Source organism: Haliotis cracherodii, unplaced genomic scaffold (assembly GCF_022045235.1).
Source record: "Haliotis cracherodii isolate W230 unplaced genomic scaffold, xgHalCrac1.p SCAF_4, whole genome shotgun sequence".
Classification (NCBI taxonomy): domain Eukaryota; kingdom Metazoa; phylum Mollusca; class Gastropoda; order Lepetellida; family Haliotidae; genus Haliotis; species Haliotis cracherodii.
Window position 1 is genome coordinate 34,001,164 of NW_027266297.1, and position 18,180 is coordinate 34,019,343.

General features: G+C 38.1%; 1 protein-coding gene across 3 annotated transcripts in view; it reads right to left on the bottom strand.

Moving 5' to 3' along the window:
• Positions 1-18,180, bottom strand: part of LOC139480469 (uncharacterized) — a 59,068-nt gene that overhangs the window by 15,249 nt on the left and 25,639 nt on the right. For 2 of the 3 annotated variants that reach the window (XM_071263554.1, XM_071263553.1), the window contains exons 40-68: positions 17,509-17,581; positions 16,650-16,849; positions 16,132-16,174; positions 15,721-15,935; positions 15,428-15,506; positions 14,553-14,872; positions 13,920-13,980; positions 13,102-13,370; positions 12,892-12,952; positions 12,462-12,736; positions 11,724-11,796; positions 10,866-11,065; positions 10,324-10,366; positions 9,913-10,127; positions 9,620-9,698; positions 8,735-9,054; positions 7,948-8,008; positions 7,183-7,451; positions 6,973-7,033; positions 6,543-6,817; positions 6,000-6,072; positions 5,209-5,408; positions 4,921-4,963; positions 4,193-4,407; positions 3,111-3,189; positions 2,279-2,589; positions 1,363-1,423; positions 983-1,251; positions 337-397 (exon numbers count right to left, since the gene is read on the bottom strand). In XM_071263554.1, coding sequence (XP_071119655.1) covers positions 337-397; positions 983-1,251; positions 1,363-1,423; positions 2,279-2,589; positions 3,111-3,189; positions 4,193-4,407; positions 4,921-4,963; positions 5,209-5,408; positions 6,000-6,072; positions 6,543-6,817; positions 6,973-7,033; positions 7,183-7,451; positions 7,948-8,008; positions 8,735-9,054; positions 9,620-9,698; positions 9,913-10,127; positions 10,324-10,366; positions 10,866-11,065; positions 11,724-11,796; positions 12,462-12,736; positions 12,892-12,952; positions 13,102-13,370; positions 13,920-13,980; positions 14,553-14,872; positions 15,428-15,506; positions 15,721-15,935; positions 16,132-16,174; positions 16,650-16,849; positions 17,509-17,581 — 4,504 coding nt within the window. The remainder of the gene's footprint in view (positions 1-336; positions 398-982; positions 1,252-1,362; positions 1,424-2,278; positions 2,590-3,110; positions 3,190-4,192; positions 4,408-4,920; positions 4,964-5,208; positions 5,409-5,999; positions 6,073-6,542; positions 6,818-6,972; positions 7,034-7,182; positions 7,452-7,947; positions 8,009-8,734; positions 9,055-9,619; positions 9,699-9,912; positions 10,128-10,323; positions 10,367-10,865; positions 11,066-11,723; positions 11,797-12,461; positions 12,737-12,891; positions 12,953-13,101; positions 13,371-13,919; positions 13,981-14,552; positions 14,873-15,427; positions 15,507-15,720; positions 15,936-16,131; positions 16,175-16,649; positions 16,850-17,508; positions 17,582-18,180) is intronic. The other variant, XM_071263555.1, reaches the window with a different exon arrangement.

Genomic DNA, 18,180 nt, shown 5'->3' on the forward strand with positions numbered 1-18,180 from the left:
TTTTGCATAAGCGACATTTATGTTATAAGGAAGAGAAGAGAAAAAACGGGATCATAGAGACATACATGTTTATAAGTAGTTTGTTGAAGTGGGCATTCATTTTGGACAATTAACATCAGATGTAATAATTCTCTGATGGCATTATTTACAAAACAATACTCGGACTGTTTGTCTTGACATGTTCATGGAGATATTTAGTTCAGACACAAAGTCAGTTCAACCCTAAAGTAGTTTGTTGTATCAGTTGGTTTGTTATGTCTGCGTTTGTTGAAAACACCTTTTTTTAGTATATAATGGGAAAGCTTAACTATTGTATGGGCCTCATCTCTGACTTACCCAAAATCTCCTGATAATTCCTCTGTAGTTAAAATACTAGCCTTGAACAGACATCTGCAATCTAGAAAATACAAAAGCAAATTAAGAAAATTATTGATAATGATATTGACAGCTGAGTTCAAAGTTACATCTTCAGAAAAGAAATATCAAAAGTAACCACTGAAAAAATCCCAATGCATACACTTGTTCTGTACTTGCACTGTCAGGCCACTGTTAGCTTAATGTGGACAAGAAGGACAAAGTAACAAAGAACCCAGACCACTTTGGTGTTCGCTTGTTTGTCATTTAATGCCATACTCAGCAAAAATTGAGTGACCTGTCAATAATCGAATCTGGACCAGACAAACCAGTGATCGATTGTGAACAACGTCAGGGTCTACCCAATCCACTTGGTCACCACAATATGTTGTTGGGGACCACTTCTAAACTGGAATCCCCTTGGCGCCACTTTGGTAAAACGAGCCAGAATGGGTAAGATGCTGATATTCAATTGTATTGCCAATCTGAGACTCGACCTCAAAAGAAGCGGATCCGAGACGGCTGAGGGCAGAACTGTGCACAGCACATTGTTTAAACACTTACACTACTATTGACCACTTTTATGAGCCCTTATTTATTAAGATATGTTCACTGTCAATACACTCACCGGGATTAGTGCTACGCCATGCTTTCTCGATATTAGTTATAACGGCTCCTCGTTCAGCTCGGGTCATTTCGCCTACGAAATCAACAGTGTATGTGCTTGTGGGAGCTTGTATGGAGCCTTGGTATACTTGTATGCCTTGTCCTCGGAAGAGTCCCGATGTCTGGAGTTCGTTGTTCACCTCTCTGGTGAAATTGTCTTTTTCTGTGGGCGTCAAGACGATGGGAGTACTTCCATTGGTGGCGTTATACCGGTAGGCAGTGATGATGTTTCTGTTCATGAAGGAAAAGTATTTTTAACTTTACTCATACTTTCCTAACACAATGAAGGGACTAAACTTTGTTGCAATATTTTCTGATCTATTGATGCATAACATTACTTACCCTGCAGTGTCCAAGTAGTTTGTCTTGTCAGTGATATGTAGCTCTATGCAACAAGCAGGCCCTGGAATAATAAAGTTATTTGTGTTATTTTGTATAAAAAACAATGCATGTATTTACTCACTAACAATCATTATGAACCGATCGATACCAATACAAGTACCAATACAAGGCTATCAAAATATTAATATACTGAATAGTGTTTCTAACTTTTTCATGAATAAATAGTACTCATCGAATTTTTCCCCCCAGAAGAATGCCATCTTCCCGAGGCAAGTGAGTTAACTGACTATAAAAGTCCAGTTTCCACCCTTGCCAAACTAGGCTGATATTATGGAGTTACATTTTGGCTGGACTAACGAGTCTATGCATAGTCCAATCAAAATCGCGCACCGAAATCGAAATCCGGTTTGTAAAATGTCATGCTGATTTCTGTCGATTGCAGGATTTGCTAGGCATATGCACTGCCAACTTGTTGTCAACAGATATTTTCAAAGTCTGTTCATGCTTTTAATCAAGGTGCTCACGTGATTTAATGCACTTCGCTATGTAAAACCTGTTTTATCACAATATAGATCTTGAAAGTCGATCAGATCATTTTGACTGGGCGCCGCCATTTTGTTTGAAGCAAATGCAAGTGATACGAGAGGTGGAATCTGATTGGTCCATATAAGAGGCTTAGAAGGGACATAACTCGTAATAACCACTGGTGGGCTACGGTCGAGCCCAGGAATTCCAGCCTAGTTTGGCAAGGGTGGAAACTGGACTTTTAAAGTCTATTAACTCCCTTGCCTTGGGAAGATGGAAGAATGCATGCTTTCTAAACATTTTTATTATTCACCCCTGCAGAGTTATATAAGTATGTACATAAACATGAAACCCATATGGATGTAATAACAATCTTTATTGATCTGTTTACCGTTCTTTGTTTTATTCAGAGCATTCTTCAAGATTTCCTCCATAGCAGCCTGATTGTTGTTGCTGATGTCGCCAGTCAGATAGATAACGCTATCCAGGTTGGTCGTGTCTGTCGGGGATGGTGTTGTGGCCGTCGATCCTGTTCCTGAGGTTGTCTGTGTGGTTCTTTCTACATTTCCTTCAACCAAGGTGAAGCCGTTAGATCTGAAATATTGGCCTAGCGTGCCAGGGTCGACGCCTTCAAACTGTGTCCAGCGAGAGTCCGCTCCTTGTATGGTTACTGTGTAGATGACCCGGGTCACAGGTGTGTTGCTGTAAAAGAGTATCGGTTTAAAATGTTGCCCTGTTTATAAACAGATTCACAACAGATCTACAAACAGATTGAAGACCTCCACCCAAGAATAATAAGAATGAGAGCAGTTTTGCCTTCCATATTTGTATCACCTGTCGCGAGTTAACGTCTCAGAATCATTCTTTTGGTGTTGTCAAAGAAATAGAAGGATGGTGGTATGTGGTATGGTGGAAATTCATGAAGCTATCAAGCAGCTGTATCCATGCAGTATCCAGTCGTAGAAAGTTGTTCAAAACGACATTGGTCAATGTTCTTATCGCATGAAGACATTTTTATTCTTGAATAATGGAGGGGATGGGTGAGTGTGACGTGTTACGCCACCAGTGCGGTAAATATGTAAGTCATAAAGATTCATTTTGGTAGAATAAACACGACCTTGCTGCCAAACGTATGATATTGCTCATGGTAGCCATAACATTAGATACAAGGTAAAACATTAAAATGAAATTAATACGACAGAATACCATTGTCAAGATGTTACCTTGTTGAGCTGACGTAACTATCATCCATACTCTTTATATCAACACTCAGACGGTTGGCTGAGATGTTGAATGTAGTACCTGAAAAATATAAACCATTTTAATAGGGCTGGGACAGGTAACTCGGGTACTCGGGTCGGGTGGGTACTGAGTAGCACCCGGGTACCTACAGCACTACCCGGACCCGTGGTTAGTCACGTGATATACTGTTTAGTGACAACAATTATCCAAAACTCTTTGGTTACACTACAAGTCACTAATGTTCGCATTTCTCTCTGACTATGGACGCATTCATTCTGACTTTTATATGTTTGAATAAAGATAAGACTTCAGTCAACTTCAGTGTATGCATGACCTGATCGTTTTATACGTGTATCTAAATACATTTCGCCAGGTTTCACAATCGGACATCTCTTGACACCTCTAGAGGGTACCTGGGTAGGGTCAGGTAATAGATGGGTGGGTACCCGAGTAGTAAATTTAGACTCGTCCCAGCCCTACATATTAACGTGAATAATTGTATTGTCAACTGAAAGACATGTGGTTATAGTCTAAATAATATTTAGCCATCTCTAGTTTTGTCTGGTGTGGTATGCTATAAGTGGATTGGGCAATCAGCCTTTTGGAGTTATTCATAATCATTTATTTGCGAATTGAATTGTGGTTAGCTTAAGAGCAAAACATATGCTCGCCTCGCCGAAGGCCCGGTTCGATTTCGAACATTGGTACAGCGAGTAAAACCATACTCGCTCATGCAAACAAAACATAATAAGCAATTAACAAAAAATAAGGATATGGTAAAGTTATAATTCAATGTAAGATGTGATGTACCAGTACTATGAAACCAAATTGTCAAATGTTACTTGTACCAAGGGCAATTAAGTAAATGATTCTTTCCACAAGAATTAAAGCGCTTGCTTCTCACGCCAAAGGCGCAGGTACGGTTTCCCATTAAGGTGCCCGCCATCGTGATATTTCTTGAATATTGCTTAAAGCGGCATAAAACCATACTAACTCACTTTCCACGATAACACTTGCAGTGCATATGAGGAAGAAAGTTACATGTGCATAAACATCAACTTACCCCAAAGATTTCGGATTGTTCGTTGGATGGCACTTCTGTCATTGTCGCCAATACGACCGGCAAAGTTCAGCGCAAAGGACTTTTCTGTCGGCATTGTAGGCTGTTCCAGATTCCAGTTGGTTAATATTTGATTCAGAGTCTGCTGACTGACAGCTGTTGATGTGACATCTGGGCCTGATATGGGGGGTCTGTAGTACACTCGTGTCACTGGCTCGCTGTAAGCATTTCGTATATTATTTCATTAAAAACATTATTCATGTTTCATTCTACAGATAGGGCATGCTTACCTTTTGGGAACGCCCGGGTCATCACTAAATTTAGAGATCATTTCCAAAAAATGTCAATGCTATTTTGCTTTTACGACCAACAAAATCTGTTTCCTATGGGATAACTGAGTCTTATTTTTCTATGGTGTCGGCGTTATTCATCTACAATCATGAGAATACTTACTTCATACTGTTTCGACATGAATGCGCTTATTTTAACATGACATAGTACACGTAATTGCATGTACAGGCATGGCTACAAATTGTATATCTTGATAGTGTCAAATATTTGTTGACATGGTATTTCTGGTGTTACGTGCTCACAGTAATGTCTTTGTGTTGGGGAGAAAACATCAAAACTCTTCAACCCTGTGTATAAGACGACAACCCCCACTTGAAAGCCCCCTAATTCTAGGTACGAAAAACTCCATATACACAGCGATATACAATATTTAAACTCACTTGTTGGAACTGATGAACATTTCACTCATTGTGACCAATCCAACTGAAACAAAATAAAATCTATTTCAAAGAGAGCAAAATTAAACAAGTTTTTTTTATTATTTACAATCTATGACCTCGATAGTTCGATACTTATGTTAATCTAAGCTACAAAACTCTTTCCATAATCATAATAAATTTCCATTAATTATTGTACAGTCGACGATCATCTGAATATTTTATTGCATACAATCCATCACATCGAGTCATATTCGGTACACATGTCCTTATAATGTCTGTGACTCCAACCTGAGGGATTGAGAGTAGATCCAAGGGTCTTAAGTTCATCAGGCGACAGGCGACCTTTGACTTCTATGAACGGAACCGGAATTGCGTTACAGTCACAGAACAATGGCCCAGTAAAGGTGACACTGTCTGTCTGTGGCTGAGGTCCAATGACAGTGGTGCCATTCAAAATAACAAAATACTCCAGTTTCGTCAGTTGCCTCCTGAAACAGAATGTATTCAATATAAGGTTCAATAACTTGTTAATATATATAAATATATATGCGCGTTTCAATAAAATAAACCTCAATAATCTGTATGACTCCTTAAGCTATGAGTACTACCCATAGACCTTCAATCAGAAGTAGAATATTGGACGAAGAACATTACATTATTGGGACCTTCAACAATGTTATTGAGATATACAGATATTTTTCTATTCTTTGAAGCTGAACTTTGTAGTTGGGGAGCACCTTTGCATTTGTAGCGGGGCGTGGAGTCGTCCCACAGGTGACATCCTTACCTTGTCAGCTTGCTGACGGGGTTAACCTCTTATCAGAAGGTCCGTGGTTCGAATCAAATCGCGGGACTCGAAAATTTTATTGCCACTACACAAGCATGTCACGATCATAAACCGTGGTCTCTCTCTCTCTCGCTTACGTATATAATCCCTGGTCGTGCACGAAACGCGTACAATATTCCTCTTCCATATGACTATATAATTATCCATGTGATAAACTTGCGACCCTTCATTTGAATAAGTGCATTAAGCTGTCCTATAACATTGCGTAAAACACATGTTAAATTGTACTTACCCATCCTGTGTGTAGTAAATCGAAGGTCTCAAAAGCCTGATTTCGACGGGAGCCTGTCTTAGGTTTTCAGGCACTGAAACATGATGTGAATAGAATAGCAAGAAATAATAATAATAATAATAATAATAATAATAATAACAGTAGTAGCAGCAGTAGTAGTAGCAGCAGCAGTAGTAGCTCAAAATCAACGTGTAGACGTTTACCACTCTAACACACCCTGGGGGTAAGGCGATTTGGCGAATCTGTGATTCAAATTCAGGATCAAGGTACCCCTAAGGGAAGCTACTCAATGCGAATCCTTTTACAACTGGCCCACCCATATCCCCAATTATGATAATGATAATGATAATAATAGTGTTTCATAAAATCAGCCACCCATACTGGTACATACATAAACAAAATATCTATTAGATTTTGGCAAATGATTTAAGTCCAATATCTTAAAAAAATACCTTATTTTGCAATTCATCGGGGACAAAATTAATCACATGAGTCTTCTAGTACACAAGGACAAGCACATGCACAAGCCATCACCATGCCCACCTGCGGGAGAAGTGCTTCTCCATGTGATCCAGGTTGATCTGATCTGATCCAGGACTTGTTGCCCCTCATCACTGCTCATGTCCACCACCTTGCTCAGGAACACATTGTGGTGCTGGCTGTAAGGGATGAGTGTGGCACCGGAGTAGATGGAGTTGACACTGGCGTCTCCCTGCACTGTGTTGTAGAAGACCTGACGTGTTGGAGGCGTTACTGTTTTAGGGTCCTGGACTTGTCCGTCCTTTGTGACTGTGTAGTATACCCTGGTTATCTTGATGCTGTGTTATGAAGAAAATAGTATTATCCACCTGATTATAAACGACGTGCACGTTTCATATTGACTTCAAACACATTGTGGCTTTGTTCATGAAATCTAGGTACAATTGTTAACGTAGTACACGAATCGTGTCAGAATTGATACATAATAACATACCCGAAATCTCCTGCGAATTCATCCGTCCGTACAACATCGGCATTAAACTCACATCTGCAGTCTACAAACAAAACATAATTGTTATCATTAATTACAGGCAAAGGATGTGTTGCTAAATATATAAATAGCATTAATAAAATGTATCCTTTGCATTAGTCGATGGTTCATGTAATACAAACAAACTATACGTTACAATAGTAGGGTGCCTACCTGGATAAGCGTTCATCCATGCCTTTATTATATCAGTTAACACAGCTTGTTTTCGTGTTTCTGGAACATCCCCAACGAAATCAACACTATACGTGTCCGTTGGGCCCTGCACGGGGCCTTGGTATATCACAATTCCTTGTCCTCGGAGGACGTCAGATGTCTGTAAACCATTGCTCACTTCGTATGTGAAATTTGCAATTTCTTCGGGAGTCAGCATGACTGGCGCACTGCTGTTGGTGGCGTTAAAACGATAACTAGTGAGGACATCACTGCAAGAGAACAACAAGGTCTTGATAAAGATTTTCTTCAGGATAATGTGCTTGAATGACTGATTGCTTGTCAGAGCTACAGAAAAGCTGCATATTTGCGTAAAATACCCCCAGAACTATTCAAAACCCAATTACTTTCAATTAACTTGCGTACAGAAACGCATGCATTAAATGAAAAACTCAAATGTATAAAACAGCTTGTGTAAATACCCAATGAAGCTTTCTCAGCATGCGTACAAAGGAGCTAATTTCCGAAATACAATTACGAGCTATTTCACTTTCCGAGTCAAGCCTATATATTAAGAACAGTTATATACATCTAAAACATTATTTCAGTTTTTTTAAATCTTAAAATGTTCGCTAATTTTGGGAAAAAAACAATAGAGTGATGAATAGATGAGTGAAAAAATGTTGGTTACCAAATGAAAAATGTAATAACCCAATTAAAATAGAAACCCCAGAGCAAAAACTCAAATGCTCAAAAAGTCCTACTCACCCGTTTGGATCAAAGATTGTTGATTGTTCAATGACATACAGCTGTATACAACACGAGGGACCTGCAATACAAGAAGTACATAAGTTTGTATCTGATTTACATACAGTAAACTACGGTTATAACGAACACGCTTATAACGAACTGACGGATATAACGAACTTAATTTTTGGTCCAGACTATTTGCTGTAGTTATGCTGTATATATGTTTATAACGAACTACGGTTTTAACGAACTAAAATTAGTAGTCCCTTTGAGTTCGTTATAACCGTACTTTACTGTATATAGAGAGGATTCATCACGGCTGTTTTTTGATATGGGAAATATCAACCGAGTAGTTGTTAATCTGTTTTTGCCGAGCCTTTGGCATTTATGTCTCCAAAATAACTATCCGCAATAAGATGGCCTCACTGCACACTTTGGATAGCGGAAATACCAACTTGAATATAAACACAAAGCTGGTTTATTGAGCAGCAATTGTAACAAGTATATAACAATGTCAGTCAAAGAATAGGAATTACAGAATAGACATCAGGTGAGTTATCACTGCTGGGGTCAAGAGTTCTATAATTCTAAGATTGTTATTGAGTTGCATTTTGGGCTAGGGGTCAGCAGTCGTATTAATTTGTAGATGCATTAATTCCCAGATTTACAGTAAATCATCTAGAGGCAGTATCAACGCCTATATATATATATAGGCAGTCAGGGCATTTCGTTTTGTTATGAGGAATATGAAGATCTTTTTTATTATTTTTTCAAGATTTGCTGACAATGTCCGACCGTTACTTACCATTCTTGGTTTTATTCAGTGCATTCTGCAGAAGTTCTTCTACGGCTGCCCGATAGCTGTCACTGACGTTGCCCCTCAAGACAATGACGTTGACAGTGTTGGTCGTGCCTGTCGGTGTTGTTGGATTAGCGGTTTGTCCTGTTCCTGACGAAGGTGTGGTTCTACCCTGTACCTGGACTACATCTCCTTCAACCAAAATAATCCCAAGAGATCTGAAATATTGGTCGAGCGTCCCAGGGTCAACTCCTTCAAACTGTGTCAAGTGTGAATCCACTCCTTGGATGGCCACTGTGTAGGTTACTTGGGTAACGGGTGCGTTGCTGGAAAAGAATAGTTTCCCTTAACAAATCTATTTCTTAACTACGAAAATAGTAAAAAAGTTAGGAATGGATGTAAAATATCATGGGCAACATCAGGAATATATAATTTCACCAATGTTATTTCTACCAGATCCGGGAAGATCCGGGAAGAACAGGTCTTCAGCAACCCATGCTTGCTGTGAAAGATGACTATGCTTATCGTAAGAGGCGACTAACAGGATTGGGTAGTCAGGCTCGCTGACTCGGTTCATGCATGTCATTGTATCCCATTTGCGTGGATCGTTGCTCATGACATCAATCACTGTATGCCTGGTCCTGACTCAATTATTTACAGACCTCCATCATAAAGCTGGAATATTGCTGAGTGCGGCATTAAACAACAAACAAACAACAAAACAAACTATCGATATGTCAGTTTGTGGACCACTGAATGGCCTCGGCATATTGAATTTACACTAATATCGATAATCCGAACAAACCAATAATGCCAAACACCATGCTTTAATTTACCTATATGTGATAAAGTACACAAATAGTATTACCAATTGGCTGTTTTGTATCATACCTTGTTGAACTGACGTAGTTCTCATCAATGGTCTTGACATCAATAGACACGGAATCAGATGGGACGTTGAAGGTTGTAACTGCGACAGATAAATATACATTATTACATAGAATGATTGCAGGACATCGAAACAACAAATTCAAAACAAAACATTTTATCATGATATTAATAATGGATCTCAACATTTAGTAACTGTATGGTAATTATTACATTAAGTGGCTACCGCTACTCTAATTAGGCTACTTTGAAGATGGACTGGTTTCAGCTACAGTGAATACATCAAAGGTACTTACCCCAAAGGTTTTTGAGGATCTGAATGATGGCGTTTCTGTTATTATTTCCTGTACGCCCAGCAATATTGACGGTAAACGACTTCTCTGTTGGCAGTGAAGGCTGTTCAAGATTCTGATTGGTTAATATTTGATTTAACCTTTGCTGATTGATAGCAGTTGATGTTACATCCGGGTTAGATATGGGAGGTCTGTAGTAAACTCGTGTGACTGGCTCGCTGTAAAGTGCAACATATTTGTTTCAAACATGATCTTGACTTATTACTTCAGGATATATCACTGGATGCATTTAACATTGGAATGGGAGACATTCAATGATATTATAACATATAGTTATTATTTGTATGTGATAAGTACACTGACTATTTGGAATAGAGAAGGTTATGTTTGGTTAAAGTATATGTTACTACTTACTTTTTGGAATTGAAAAACATCTCGCTGCTGACTGCTGATCCATCTGAAACATGACACATGACATGTGTCATATGTTGGCTGATAAATCAGCATTCATAATAATCTTTGGAGTAAGTTGATACATATATGTGTACACACACAGTAACATCTTCAACCAAAAGATCCATAAAGATCCGGGGTAGCATAGGTCTTCAGCAACTCATGCTTGCCATAAAAGGTGACTGTGCTTGTCAAGAGGCGACTAATGGGATTTGAGTGGTCAGACTCGATGACTTGGTTGATGCATGTCATCGTATCCCAATTACGTGGATCAATGCTCATGATGTCAATCATTGGATTGTCTGGGCCAGACTCGATTATTTATTGACCGACGTCATATAGCTGGAATATTGCTTAGTGCGGCCTTAATCAACAAACAAACAAATCATTCATGAAATATCAAAGGAAGTATCTAAGCAATGGTGCTGTGACTTACAACTGTTGTTTACAATATCTCAATATCCACTTCATGCATGTTTCATGGAAGAGAATTCAATGCTTACCTGATGGATTAAGATTGAAACCAAGGGTCTGAAGCTGTGCAGAAGAGAGGCGACCTTTGACCTCCACAAACGGAACCGGAATTGCTTCACAGTCACAGAACAATGGCCCTGTAAAGGTGACACTGTCTGTCTGCTGTTGAGGTCCAATGACATTGGTGCCATTCAATATGACGAAATACTCCAGTTTGGTCAGTTGTCTTCTACAAGTAAATTAATTGATAATTAGAAATATGCAAATAAAAGAGATTTATGACATGATGATATCTTAATTGCATAAGAACTATTTGTAATATATGGGAAGTTTTCTTTTGAAACACTAAAATTCATTATATACCGGTACATATATTTTATAGCTACTAAAGCTGTACACCAGAAAACTGTGAAGGTTATATTCTGAAAAAATATAATCTATTTGAATTGTTTGATGGGCATTACTTAGAAGTTAACAGATGACAAAGTAGACACAATTAATGCATCACAACTTCTTTATTTACTGTAATGGCGATGTTTCGGTATATATACTTATACCGTCGTCAACCAAGGCTGAATGATGAACATGGAACAGAATACAAGATTGTCCATCATGTTGTTACAGTATTATCCTTCTGTTGTTATTATTAAACCTACTCATGTTAATCTCCCTCACGTATGCAATTTTTGTTACTGTTAATCCTCTACTGTTAGTCCTCCAACTACCATATATATTCTGTACCATGTTCATCATTCAGCCTTGCTTGACAACGGTATAAGTTTCTATACCAAAATGTCGCCCTTACAGTAATTAAAGAAGTTGCTATCAATGAATTGTGTCTACTTTGTCAAGAATAATCCATTTTTCCAATTCCACACAGAACATACCCATCCTGAGTGTAGTAAATAAGTGGTCTTAGAAGCTTGATTTCGACTGGAGCCAATTTCAGATTTTCGGGAACTGAAACAACAAAATCATAATTGAAAGAGAACCTATGTTTTGAACTGATCCCTGTATACAAGTCAGGAACACAATGTTGCAACATGACGAAAGAATATTCATATGTTAGTGACCTGGTTTAAAGAAAGTAAATTAAATAAAAATAAAATACCACATAAAAACATCCTTACTTATTCTTCATTGGGTTGTCTAAATTACACTTTGGCTTAAAAAATATAAGAATTGGTTCTCAGGCAATGTTTTTTGAAAATATAGTGCCGGTGGGGGCAGAATCTATTATTTAGTATTATTCTTCTTCTTCTTTTGTCTTTTTTTTTTCCTCCTTTTTTTTTTTGGGGGGGGGGGGGGGGGGGGGTTGTTCATACTATTATGTAAACAAATAAACAGTTCTGTAACTAATTAAACAATGTGTACAATCAACCTGGGAAAGGGCCTCCCTACATAAATGTGTTCCGTGATGAGTAAAATACTGGAACAGAGAATTTGACAACAGTGTACCATTGGACTTGGAATAATAAAGGATTTTTGGGGTGCTTTTTTTCTTTATGATGATGCAGGCGGTGCCTGAGAACCAAGACTATTATTTTTTTTAGCCTTACACGTCATACAAATGAGTCTCACACAGCAGTTTTAAGTACACGCTCATAAGCCATCACCATGCCCACCTGCGGGAGAAGTGCTTCTCCATGTGATCCAGGTTGATCTGATCTGATCCAGGACTTGTTGCCCCTCGTCACTGCTCATGTCCACCACCTTGCTCAGGAACACATCGTGGTGCTGGCTGTAAGGGATGAGTGTGGCACCGGAGTAGATGGAGTTGACACTGGCGCCCCCTTGCACTGTGTTGTAGAAGACCTGACGTGTTGGAGGCGTTACTGTTTTAGGGTCCTGGACGAGTCCATCCTTAGTGATTGTGTAGTATACCCTGGTTACCTTGACGCTGTGTTATGAAGAAAATAGTATTATCCACCTGATTATTAACGACGCGCACGTTTCATATTGACTTCAAACACATTGTGGCTTTGTTCATGAAATCTAGGTACAATTGTTAACGTAGTACACGAATTGTGTCAGAATTGATACATAATAACATACCCGAAATCTCCACCGAATTCATCCGTCCGTACAACATCGGCATTAAACTCACATCTGCAGTCTACAAACAAAACATAATTGTTAGCATTAATTACAGGCAAAGGATGTGTTGCTAAATATATAGATAACATCAATAAAATGTATCCCTTGCATTAGTCGATGGTTCATGTAATACAAACAAACTATACGTTACAATAGTAGGGTGCCTACCTGGATAAGCGTTCATCCATGCCTTTATTATATCAGTTAACACAGCTTGTTTTCGTGTTTCTGGAACATCCCCAACGAAATCAACACTATACGTGTCCGTTGGGCCCTGCACGGGGCCTTGGTATATCACAATTCCTTGTCCTCGGAGGACGTCAGATGTCTGTAAACCATTGCTCACTTCGTATGTGAAATTTGCAATTTCTTCGGGAGTCAGCATGACTGGCGCACTGCTGTTGGTGGCGTTAAAACGATAACTAGTGAGGACATCACTGCAAGAGAACAACAAGGTCTTGATAAAGATTTTCTTCAGGATAATGTGCTTGAATGACTGATTGCTTGTCAGAGCTACAGAAAAGCTGCATATTTGCGTAAAATACCCCCAGAACTATTCAAAACCCAATTACTTTCAATTAACTTGCGTACAGAAACGCATGCATTAAATGGAAAACTCAAATCTATAAAACAGCTTGTGTAAATACCACATGAAGCTTTCTCAGCATGCGTACAAAGGAGCTAATTTCCGAAATACAATTACGAGCTAATTCACTTTCCGAGTCAAGCCTATATATTAAGAACAGTTATATACATCTAAAACATTATTTCAGTTTTTTTAAATCTTAAAATGTTCGCTAATTTTGGGAAAAACCCAATAGAGTGATGAATAGAGAGTGAAAAAATTTTTGGTTACCAAATGAAAAATGTAATAACCCAATTAAAATAGAAACCCAAGAGCAAAAACTCAATTGCTCAAAAAGTTGTCTAGGGATCTGGCTTGTTACATGTATCTGAAATGCATATTTGACATTTTTCCTACTCACCCATTTGGATCAAAGATTGTTGATTGTTCAATGACATACAGCTGTATACAACACGAGGGACCTGCAATACAAGATGTACATAAGTTTGTATCTGATTTACATATATATAGAGGATTCATCACGACTGTTTTTTTAATATGGGAAATATCAACCGCGTAGTTGTTAATCTATTTTTGCCGAGCCTTTGGCATTTATGTCTCCAAAATGACTGTCAACAATAAGATGGCCTCACTGCACACTTTGGATAGCGGAAATACCAACTTGAATATAAACACAAAGCTGGTTTATTCAGCAGCAGTTGTAACAAGTATATAACAATGTCAGTCAAAGAATAGGAATTACAAAATAGACATCAGGTGAGTTATCACTGCTGGGGTCAAGAGTTCTATAATTCTAAGATTGATATTGAGTTGCATTTTGGGCTAGGGGTCAGCAGTCGTATTAATTTGTAGATGCATTAATTCCCAGATTTACAGTAAATCATCTAGAGACAGTATCAACGCCTATATATATATATATATATATAGGCAGTCAGGGCATTTCGTTTTGTTATGAGGAATATGAAGATCTTTTTTATTATTTTTACAAAATTTGCTGATTTTCAGTCACTGACAATGTCCGACCGTTGCTTACCATTCTTGGTTTTATTCAGTGCATTCTGCAGAAGTTTTTCTACGGCTGCCCGATAGCTGTCACTGACGTTGCCCCTCAAGACAATGACGTTGACAAAGTTGGTCGTGCCTGTCGGTGTTGTTGGATTAGCGGTTTGTCCTGTTCCTGATGAAGGTGTGGTTCTACCCTGTACCCGGACTACATCTCCTTCAACCAAAATAATCCCAAGAGATCTGAAATATTGGCCGAGCGTCCCAGGGTCCACTCCTTCAAACTGTGTCAAGTGTGAATCCGCTCCTTGGATGGCCACTGCGTAGGTTACCTGGGTAACGGGTGCGTTGCTGGAAAAGAATAGTTTCCCTTAACAAATCTATTTCTTAACTACGAAAATAGTGAATAAGTTAGGAATGGATGTAAAATATCATGGGCAACATCAGGAATATATAATTTCACCAATGTTATTTCTACCAGATCCGGGAAGAACAGGTCTTCAGCAACCCATGCTTGCTGTGAAAGATGACTATGCTTATCGTAAGAGGCGACTAACGGGATTGGGTGGTCAGGCTCGCTGACTTGGTTGATGCATGTCATTGTATCCCATTTGTTTGGATCGTTGCCCATGACATCAATCACTGTATGCCTGGTCCAGACTCAATTATTTACAGACCGCCATCATAAAGCTGGAATATTGCTGAGTGCGGCGTTAAACAACAAACAAACAACAAAACAAACTATCGTTATGTCAGTTTGTGGACCACTGAATGGCCTCGGCATATTGAATTTACACTAATATCGATAATCCGAACAAACCAATAATGCCAAACACCATGCTTTAATGTACTTATATGTATTAATGTACACAAATAGTATTACCAATTGGCTGTTTTGTATCATACCTTGTTGAACTGACATAATTCTCATCAATGGTCTTGACATCAATAGACACGGAATCAGATGGGACGTTGAAGGTTGTAACTGCGACAGATAAATATACATTATTACATAGAATGATTGGAGGACACTGAAACAACAAATTCAAAACAAAACATTTTATCATGATATTAATTATGGATCTCAACATTTAGTAACTGTATGGTAATTATTACATTAAGTGGCTACCGCTACTCTAATTAGGCTACTTTGAAGATGGACTGGTTTCAGCTACAGTGAATACATCAAAGGTACTTACCCCAAAGGTTTTTGAGGATCTGAATGATGGCGTTTCTGTTATTATTTCCTGTACGCCCAGCAATATTGACGGTAAACGACTTCTCTGTTGGCAGTGAAGGCTGTTCAAGATTCTGATTGGTTAATATTTGATTTAACCTTTGCTGATTGATAGCAGTTGATGTTACATCCGGGTTAGATATGGGAGGTCTGTAGTAAACTCGTGTGACTGGCTCGCTGTAAAGTGCAACATATTTGTTTCAAACATGATCTTGACTTATTACTTCAGGATATATCACTGGATGCATTTAACATTGGAATGGGAGACATTCAATGATATTATAACATATAGTTATTATTTGTATGTGATAAGTACACTGACTATTTGGAATAGAGAAGGTTATGTTTGGTTAAAGGATATGTTACTACCTACTTTTTAGAATTGTAAAACATCTCGCTGCTGACTGCTGATCCATCTGGAACATGACACATGACATGTGTCATATGTTGGCTGATAAATCAGCATTCATAATAATCATAGGAGTAAGTTGATACATATATGTGTACAAGATCCATAAAGATCCGGGGTAGCATAGGTCTTCAGCAACTCATGCTTGCCATAAAAGGCAACTGTGCTTTTCAAAAGAGGTGACTAATGGGATTGGGTGGTCAGACTCGATGACTTGGTTGATGCATGTCATCGTATCCCAATTACGTGGATCAATGCTCATGATGTCAATCATTGGATTTCCGGTCCAGACTCGATTATTTACAGACAGCCATCATATAGCTGGAATATTGCTTAGTGCGGCATTAAACAACAAACAAACAAATCATTCATAAAATATCAAACGAAATATCTAAGCAATGGTGCTGTGATTTACAACTGTGGTGTACAATATCTCAATATCCACTTCATGCATGTTTCATGGAAGAGAATTCAATGCTTACCTGATGGATTGAGATTGAAACCAAGGGTCTGAAGCTGTGCAGAAGAGAGGCGACCTTTGACCTCCACAAACGGAACCGGAATTGCTTCACAGTCACAGAACAATGGCCCTGTAAAGGTGACACTGTCTGTCTGTTGTTGAGGTCCAATGACATTGGTGCCATTCAATATGACGAAATACTCCAGTTTGGTCAGTTGTCTTCTACAAGTAAATTAATCAAAAATTAGAAATATGCAAATAAAAGAGATTTATGTCATGAAGATATCTTAATTGCATAAGAACTATTTGTAATATATGGGAAGTTTTCTTTTGAAACACTTATATTCATTATATACCAGTACATATATTTTATAGCTGCTAAAGCTGTACACCAGAAAACTGTGAAGGTTATATTCTGAAAAAATATAATCTATTTGAATTGTTTGATAGGCATTAATTAGAAGTTAACAGATGACAAAGTAGACACAATTAATGCATCACAACTTCTTTATTTACTGTAATGGCGATGTTTCGGTATATATACTTATACCGTCGTCAACCTAGGCTGAATGATGAACATGGAACAGAATACAAGATTGTCCATCATGTTGTTACAGTATTATCCTTCTGTTGTTATTATCACATAACCTACTCATGTTAATCTCCCTCATGTATGCAATTGTTGTTACTGTTAATCCTCTACTGTTAGTCCTCCACCTACCATATATATTCTGTACCATGTTCATCATTCAGCCTTGCTTGACAACGGTATAAGTTTCTATACCAAAATGTCGCCCTTACAGTAATTAAAGAAGAAGTTGCTATCAATGAATTGTGTCTACTTTGTATAATCCATTTTTCCAGTTCCACACAGAACATACCCATCCTGAGTGTAGTAAATAAGTGGTCTTAGAAGCTTCATTTCGACTGGAGCCAATTTCAGATTTTCGGGAACTGAAACAACAAAATCATAATTGAAAGAGAACCTATGTTTTTAAAAACTCATTGGATATCCCTGTATACAAGTCAGGAACACAATGTTGCCACATGACGGAAGAATATTCATATGTTAGTGACCTGGTTTAAATAAAATAAATAAAATGAAAATAAAATACCACATAAAAACATCCTTACTTATTCTTCATTGGGTTGTCTAAATTACACTTGCGCTTAAAAAATATAAGAATTGGTTCTCAGGCAATGTTTTTTGAAAATATAGTGCCGGTGGGGAAAGTCTATTTATTAATTTTATAATTTAAAAACAAAATTGGGGGCTGGTGTTCATACTAGAATGTAAACAAATAAACAGTTGTGTAACCAAATAAACAATGTGTACAATCAACCTGGAAAAGGGCCTCCCGATATAAATGTGTTCCGTGATGAGTAAAATACTGGAATAGAGAATTTGACTACAGCGTAGCATTGGACTTGGAATTATGAAGGATTTTGGGGGTGTTTTTTTTCTTTATGATGTTGCAGGCGGTGCCTGGGAACCAAGACTATTATTTGTTTTAGCCTTACACGTCATACAAATGAGTCTCACACAGCAGTTT